Consider the following 8,310-nt stretch of genomic DNA (forward strand, 5'->3'; position numbering starts at 1 on the left):
CCTCTTTCAGGCTGCTCTCCTCTGGGGACAGGGTCACAAAACACACAAAGTACACAGAGATTTGCAATTAGATCTGCTCTCTAATGCTTTTTCCCCTAATCTGAAAAATGTGACAAGTAAACTGCAGGTTTTGTAGAAATTGTCCAAGAAAATTCAGAAGAGGTTTGTGCTTCCCTTTGACCCCAAATCCGCCGGCTTTGAAAGAAATATTTAGATGAAGCTCCTCCAAAAGTTTACAGAAGAGAGTAGCTATTTCTTGTAAAAATAAATGCATGAAAAGCCCTAAGAATTTCTCTTGAAAACTAATTTTAGTGGAAATTTCTCAGGTAGTTTCAGGGAGCTGTGGAGCTCAGCATACACTCTGGTACCGGGGCCTGGTTTCACAGGCCCGGGGACCTGAGAGCTCCTTACAGCAAAACCAGAGGATAAGTTGAAAAAGAAATTAAAATAAAAATCCATTCTGGCTTTTTTGCAGTGATATTGATCCTTCTTTCCATATTAAAAATTAAAATGAAAAATAGAATAAAAATAGAAGTGGGAGTTACATACCTGTGCACAGTTCTGAGTGAGGATGAAGCCTCTGATGTAGAACACATAGGTGGGTGCCTCGCTCAGCCCCTGAGGGGATCTGTGTCACTGTGCCAGCTTAACACAAGAGAAAAAGGGATTTGCCTGGGGTCAGACTGAAGGCAGCAGGGTCCTTGCAGGGAGAGAGGCTGTGTCACAGGGATAGAGGAAACATCCAGACACAGGACACAGGGGAGCTGCTCCAACAGGAGCTCACCCAGCGCTGGTGGATGGCAGGGGTGGAGCTGCTCAGTTCCACTCAATTAATGCTCTCATTTCCCTACTCTCAGCAAGGGGCAGTGGTGTAGAGCCCCCTTGGGAAAGGGCTGTGTCCAGCACATGTGCTGGCTCTGCAGCAATGCTCTCAAGATGGGCTTGGGGTCTGGCTGCCAGATCCAGCTCCTTGACACATTACAGAGAAGAAAAGGCAATGATCTCCACTTCCCTAAGGACAATCCTTTCAAAGTGACTGGAAAGTCACCAGCTCTAGCCTGATGGCATAAAGCACTTTTAGGAGAGCCTTCAGGTATGTTCTGTGACTCCACTTAGGGCTCTGTTTGCCAAAGGGAATCATTTCATCTCCTCAGTGATACCACATAACCTCCCACAGCTGTCTGGGCAATCCTCCTACAGGGAAACCCAAGATGCTTGTGAACCAGCTCCTGAGCTGCAGGAGTTTACAGGCCTGAGCTTTAAAGAAAGCAAAAGCAGCAATGGTCTTTGGAAAGCTCTGTGTGCATTCTGGCAGCTCAAGGAGTGTCACAGCACCCCACAAACAGCAGTTCACTGTGACAGCAGCAGCACCCCAAGCAAAGCCATCCTTCAGCATCGACCCAAATGCCTGAAGTCTGAATCCAAAGTCTCTGAAGGCTCCTGGTTTGTTTGAGCCTCTCCTTATTGGAAACATCAGGCTCCCATTCCCAGCTGCTGGACTAGACTGACCACTGAGGGCCAAATCCATCTGTGACTTTTCCTGCATCACGAGGAGCCACGGAACTGGTGAAGGGGCTGGAGCACCAAGGTGATGAGGAGTGGCTGAGGGAGCTGGGGGTGTTCAGCCTGGACAGGAGGAGGCTCAGGAGGGACCTTATTGCTCCCTACAGCTGCCTGAGAGGAGGCTGTAATGGGGTGGGTGTTTGGGGGCTGCCCATCACAAACCTTAAGCCATCCAGATTCAAGTTTAGTGTCCAACTTCTGTCATCCCTTATCCTTTCAGAGATCCTTCTGGATCTGCCTGGACTGGCAGAACTCTGAATCTGGAGTCACAGCTTTTCAGTTGTGCAGGTTTCCCCATCCAGTTGCTCTGCAGAGGACAGCAGGAGCTGCCTGTGTTCCCATGTCCCAGATGGGAACATGCCATCACACTCCTCCATCTGAGACGAGTCCACCTCAGAGCTGTTTGTTTTCTCTGCCTGATCAGCTGGGACACAGAGCTCAGGACATTGCAGCTCTGCCCCATTTCACCCTCCAGGTAGAGGAACACAAGCTCAAAAGAAGGAATTCTACCAGAATTCATTCTACCAGAGCTCCTTGCTTTCTTTTTCTCCCCTCAAGCAGCCAGAAACAGATGCCTCAGGCTCCTGGTACCAGTCACTCACGTAACAGCAGCTCTGCCCTGTTTGTACAGTGCCCTTGTTCTCAGGCCTTAACTCATCCTTACACAGCCACAAACCATCAATGCTCAGCCTTGTGGTGCTGCAAGGAGGGGCTGATCCCTCAGGAATGGGGGAAACAGCAACGAGAGGGCTCAAATTGCCAGCCCTGCACCCTTTGGTAGCGGCTCCTCTCTGTTTCAGCAGGAGCACATGTTCTGAAGCCATCTCAGGGGAGCAGCCCCTCAAGACAGGTTTTTAAAATGTGTTCTCAGGACATGAGGACATGTTCCCATGACCTTTTGCTGCCTCCTTTCCTCAAGGTGCCTCGATTCTGCCACTGCCACTGTAATGTTTGGTTTTGTTTTTTGCTTTGTGTGTGTTTTTTAATCACTTGGGTCAAGAGAGCAACAGGTGAACTCACTTAACAATGGATGGCCAAAAGCAGCCCAAGTACCTACACCTTGCCATTAGGTTAAGGGCAGCCAGATGTTTTGGCTTTTGTAACCAGCTGTTTCTTTCCACTGCCAAAAAAACCTGCCTGAATGACTAATTGGGGTTAAATGTGATGGATCCCACCCCTTGTCTCATTGCATTTCAGTGCCTGATGTTCTGAAGAAATGCTGTCCTTGGTTTCAGAAACAAACCCCTATTTTGTCTGCTTTAGCATTTTGTGTAAGACAGCAAAAATCACTCAGAGGAGGAATAAAGCCCAGCCACTGACAGTCATAGAATTATAGAATTGTTTATGTTGGAAAAGACCTTTAGGATCACCAAAGCCAGTCACTAATCTAATACTGCCAAGGCCACCACTAATCCATGTGTCTAAGCACCACATCTGAATGTCTTTTGAAGCTTTCTCCAGGTCCTTTTCCCAGCAGGGAGCCTTCCAGCCTCTCTTCCCCAAGTGTGCAGTGCTTCATGGAGTTGCTGTGACCCAGGACCCAGCTCTTCACCTTGTCCAACCAAGAGGCCTCAGTCCCTTGATGCAGCCCCTGCAGATCCCTCTGCAGAGCCTTTCTGTCCCCCAGCAGGTCCCACCCAGCTGGGTGCTCCCTGCAGACAGAGGGTGCACCCCATGCTGTGGTCCAGACCACTGGTAATGTTATGAAACACAACACCCAGCCCAAAGAGAAGATCTGTCTCTAATCCCCTGTAAATTTGAGTCTTATCCTTGTCCTGAAGGAAGAGAATTTAATATTCCTTGCAAAATCCCTGGCTTTTGGATAATCTCTGTCATTGTAACTCTGGACAAGCTTGTTTTTCACAAAAATACCCATTATTTTTTAACCTTGCTGAGCTCCTGATCACAAATCTCGATCTTGTGCCAATTAATACCACGAGGCAACTGCGAGGGGAAGCTGGGTGCTGCCAACACTTTCAAAGAATGCAACTTTGAGCCTTTCCCAGGCTTTCTAGGTGACCCCCAGGGAGAAGACAGCATCCCATGGGAGCCAGAGATGTCTGGAGGTTTAGCAATGCAGGTGGTTCCTCCTGTCTCCCCAGGGCATGAACCCTCACCTGCGGATCCACGGGCCCATGAACATCAACCACTACGCCACCAAGAAGAGCGTGGCCGAGAGCATGCTGGACGTGGCGCTCTTCATGGCCAACGTCACCCAGCTCAAAGCTGTGCTGGAGCAGGGCACGTCCTTCCAGTACTACTCCACCCTCATCGTGCTCATCAGCATCTCCCTCTTCTTCCAGGTGATGATTGGCATTCTCCTCATCGTCACGGGTAAGGCGTGTGTGCCCCGGCAGGGTGCTGTGGGGACAGGGTGCTGTGGGGACAGGGTGCTGTGGGGACAGGGTGCTGTGGGGACAGGGTGGTGTGCTGCAGGGACAGGGTGCTGCAGGGACAGGGTGCTGCAGGGACAGGGTGCTGCAGGGACAGGGTGCTGTGGGGACAGGGTACTGCGGGGACAGGGTGGTGTGGGGACAGGGTGGTGTGGGGACAGGGTACTGCGGGGACAGGGTGCTGTGGGGACAGGGTGCTGCGGGGACAGGGTGCTGTGGGGACAGGGTGCTGTGGGGACAGGGTGCTGTGGGGACAGGGTNGTGGGGACAGGGTGCTGTGGGGACAGGGTGCTGCAGGGACAGGGTGCTGTGGGGACAGGGTGCTGCAGGGACAGGGTGCTGCAGGGACAGGGTGCTGTGGGGACAGGGTGCTGTGGGGACAGGGTGCTGCAGGGACAGGGTGCTGTGGGGACAGGGTGGCTGGCTGCTGTGGGGTGGAAGGGAGGAACCTCTTCCCCCAAACCTTTCCCCTCTGGCTCCATGCGGGGCTGGATGTGGGTGGTAGGGAGGAGGTTGGTGTCAGTGGAATGGTGGCAGGGTTGTTTTTGGTTTGCACGTCTCTGAGCACAGCTCTACCTTCACTTTCCCACTGCTGGCCCCTGTGCAAGAGTGGGGATTTGGGCAGGGTGGGCCCCTTGCTGCCCCCCTGCTCCCTCATGCAGCTCTTGCAGACACCACCTTTCAGCTCTATTTTGTGTCCTGTTCCATCTGGGACTAAACAGAACGATTTAGGCACAGAATTCCCTGTTTTAACCTCACATTTAACCAATCCCACAGTTTTCCTACTGGCCCACAGACAGTACATTAACACCAGCATTGGTTTGCTGGTGCCTGCCCAGTGCTCCATCTGGTACAGGAGTTGCTGGATTTCAGTCTCCAACAGATTCCTAATATTAAAAACCTGCAAAATGCTGCATTTTCCTGTATATCCTACAGAACATACAGGGTTTTTCCAGGGGGCAGAGGATTGGAGGCTTTGGGAAATGCAGAATGGGTTCCTTCCCCTGTCGCACACAGCAGAGCTTTTCCTGGTGCCAGCTGTGATGGCTGGAGCCAGCTGGGAGGAGAGAGGGGACAAGGGACCATAGGGTGGCTGCTGTTTGCATGGCTTATTGGCCAGAGAGCCCTGGTAGCCAGGTCTTGCTGTGTCTGAAGGTCCATCAGCCAGGACTGACCCCATTCATGCAGCCAGGGCCGAGAGCTGTGTCACCACAGAGGTGGCACCTGGCTGCTGGGGAGGAACTGGCTGTGCAAGCAGAGCACTGCAGCCCTTGTCTCCTGTGTCCCACAGCCTGTCCCCACCACACCCCACGGCCATGCAGTGCTGGGGGCACCGTGGCACGTGTCTGGCCAGGGTGCAGAGTGTGCAGCCTGCTTAGGGCTGACTCACTGCAGGGCCATGGCATCTTCATGGCAAAACAAAACATTTTGCCCAAAACTCAACACAAGGTGAGTTTTTCTCTGCTGCAGCCCTCTGTGTCATCCTAGAGCAAGCTCCTGCAGGACTCCTGTGACTATCCCCTCTGCTCTGTGGCCTCAGCACTCAGGGGCACCGTGAACATTCAGCAGGCAGGGGAGGCTTGCAGGAGCTGGGGGACTCAGAGTCAGTCTGCAAGCCCCCTCCTCTTTTTGGGTTGTGTTGCACAGCTCGTCTGAACCTGAACGACATCGCCAAGCAACCCCGCCTGAACATCCTCAACAACGCTGCCACAGCTCTCATCTTCATCACAGTCATCCTCAACATCTTCATCACAGCCTTCGGCGTGCAGAAGACTGGCCTCTACCCTACCAGGAATTTTGGACCTTATTAATTCATGGGGCAGTGGATTGAGGTAAGAAAGGGTGAGTTCCCATCACTGCCAGCCCCTGGGAGGGCTCTCAGGCTCAGAAAACATCACAGCAAGGCAGAGAAAGCACAAATTAACAAAACCTTTCCAGAGGCACGCTGCTGTCCCACAAAAACCTGCAGCCACTGAACAAATTCCCTCAGAGGAGGAGGAGCTCTCCTCACTTGGTCCCTAAAGCAAGAACAGCAAACATCCCAGCTGCTGGGATTTCCCAGTGGTTTTTGGAAGGCTGCAGGGCTCGTGCTGGATAGGAGCAGCAGCTGTGGATGGGAGTTCAGAGCTAGCTGTGCTCTGGGAGAAAGCCCAAGCAGAAGGAAAGGAAGGGACTGGGCAAGGCAGGGGGGAAGAGCTCTTTACAACAGCACCTGTAGCTGGGCAGGGAAGCTTTAAAGCACCTAATGCTCATTTTCAAGGAAGCCCTGTAAGTAAGTGCTCATCCAAATGGTTGGGTTCCCACATCACATCAGGGAGGGAATGACATGTTCTTAAACCAAAAGCACTTCAGCTCAGGAAGCAAAATTCACATTTCTTGCTTATAACCTGCAAAATGTAAACACAGTTTAAATGCAACATACCAGGGCAACAGCCAGCAAGAGAGCTCAACAGACACAGGCTGTGGTGAGGATGGATGCAAAGGCCAAAAGCCTCTACAGAACCACGGCTGCTTTGGGATGCAGAGGGGGGCAAGGGCTGAAGGGCAGCACCCCAGACGTGTGGGGCAGTGGTGCTGTGGGGCAGAGGCTGTGCCTGCTCCTCTCTGGCCGTGCACAGAGGAGCCTGACCTGACCTTACCAGCATTTCTTGTGTTCCCTGCAGGGTCTGAGCAGTGCAGCTCTCCTCCACTGACCTCAGCAGGAGCCCACGGAGCAATGCAGAGATCTGGGTTAAATTCAAACCTCTGTGTGTGTCACAGCACACCAGCCCCTTACTGCAATGCTTCTGCAGCTCTGGGGGCTGGGAGCGCTGCCTTTCCCAGCTAGAGCAAACTTTGCAAGAGAGAACTGCAGGAACAGCAGCAGGTATACCTTGTAAAAGTGCACTTCTGTAAATCTCTCCTTATTTTAGCTGCCTGCTTCACATATTCAATATTGGCTCATTTGCTAGAGATGACTGAATTATTTACTTTGGAGGCTAAAGAAATAAACCCAGGTTCTTTTTTTTTTGTTTTTTTTTTGATCTCAAATATAAGTTGATGCCCTTAAAGCAATTCTATCTAATAGTTTACCTCCCAAATGTTGGAATGGATTTCTCAAACTGAAAAAGAAGCTTTCCTAGGAGGACAGAATGGTGTGTGCACATGAAGATAGCTAAAACCAGTTCAAATGTTTTCCTAGTCCTTTAAAATTAAATGTGACATAGTCAAGAAAACAATCAGGTATTTCCAGCACTGGAATATTAACAAGGGCAGAAAATAGTTATTGTGGTCTGATGTCATCATCAGGGACCTATCAGGAATGATGTCAGAATAGGCTGACAATATTTAGTAGAAAATGAGGAAACATTATACATAAGGACACAGCCTAGGCTTATTGCCACAATGAAAAATTACAGTTGAATAGCTTATTACTTTATTAAAAAAAAAATCACCATTATGATTTATTCTTATCACTAACATAAATGTTTTAAAATGTATTTGGTTTATAATGACAGCTCTGGTAAATCTCTTATATTAGAATAATTTGTTTCCTTAAAAAAAATTCCCTTGAATTAATGAGCTTCAAGATTTTTATGGAAGAGCAAAAATTTTCGATCCTAAATTTTTTAACTCTACAGTCATGCTAAAAAATGGTATTTTAATAGCCTCGTGTAAGCCTATTTAAATAATTCCATTCTCTTTTGATTATTAAATGATTTTCCATTATACTGCAGAATCAGAGTTTAATATGGACTTCTCATTTTGTACATCCTTGCCACCCCTGGGAGAGAAATGCCCTGAAAGCATCCTCACACCAGTCTTCAGGAGCTGCTGGCAGTGCCTGACATTTAGACACAGATAGAGATTTCATTTGTAGCCTGTATTTGACTTTCCAAAGCCAAGTTTGTGTCAGTCACACACACGTGGTGCTTTTCCTGGGAGGCTGTGAATGATCTGACCCACGAAGGCGCTGGGTCAGGCCAGGGGCCAGCAGCAGCTCAGCACCTGACACTGAGAGACTCTCCTGGGCTGAAGCAAAGTTGCATAAAAAGGGGAGGGTGGAAAATAGCAGTTATGTATCCACCAGAACCTGGAGTGGCAAAGCCAAGCAGAGTCTGAGATCGGTTTGGGGAAGCAGGCAGAGACTTGTCCTCCTCTTCTTCTCGGGGTGGCAGCTCCGGGGTGGCTCGGAGCTTGCTGCTCACCTCGGTGCTCAGCCTCTGCTCTGACTGGCAGCCAAGGGCTGGATGTTTCTGGGAATCCTGTTATCCCAGCCCCTCCAGACAAATGCTGCACTCCAGAGCTGGCAGAATGAGGTGTAGGCACAGCAAAACCACAAGCCAAGAGCTGCCAGCCACTGCTGGCTAGCTGG

At 50.4% G+C, this 8,310-nt stretch overlaps 1 protein-coding gene across 3 annotated transcripts in view; it reads left to right on the plus strand.

Moving 5' to 3' along the window:
• NINJ2 (ninjurin 2) overlaps window positions 1–7,671 on the plus strand; it is a 42,613-nt gene extending 34,942 nt beyond the window's left edge. For all 3 annotated transcript variants that reach the window (XM_015628771.1, XM_015628773.2, XM_015628772.2), the window contains 3 exons: window positions 3,666–3,897; window positions 5,604–5,788; window positions 6,620–7,671. In XM_015628771.1, coding sequence (XP_015484257.1) covers window positions 3,666–3,897; window positions 5,604–5,767 — 396 coding nt within the window. In that variant the 3' untranslated portion in view covers window positions 5,768–5,788; window positions 6,620–7,671. The remainder of the gene's footprint in view (window positions 1–3,665; window positions 3,898–5,603; window positions 5,789–6,619) is intronic.
• The last annotated feature ends 639 nt before the right edge of the window (window positions 7,672–8,310 follow it).

Source organism: Parus major, chromosome 1A, assembly GCF_001522545.3.
Source record: "Parus major isolate Abel chromosome 1A, Parus_major1.1, whole genome shotgun sequence".
In the NCBI taxonomy this organism is placed as follows: domain Eukaryota; kingdom Metazoa; phylum Chordata; class Aves; order Passeriformes; family Paridae; genus Parus; species Parus major.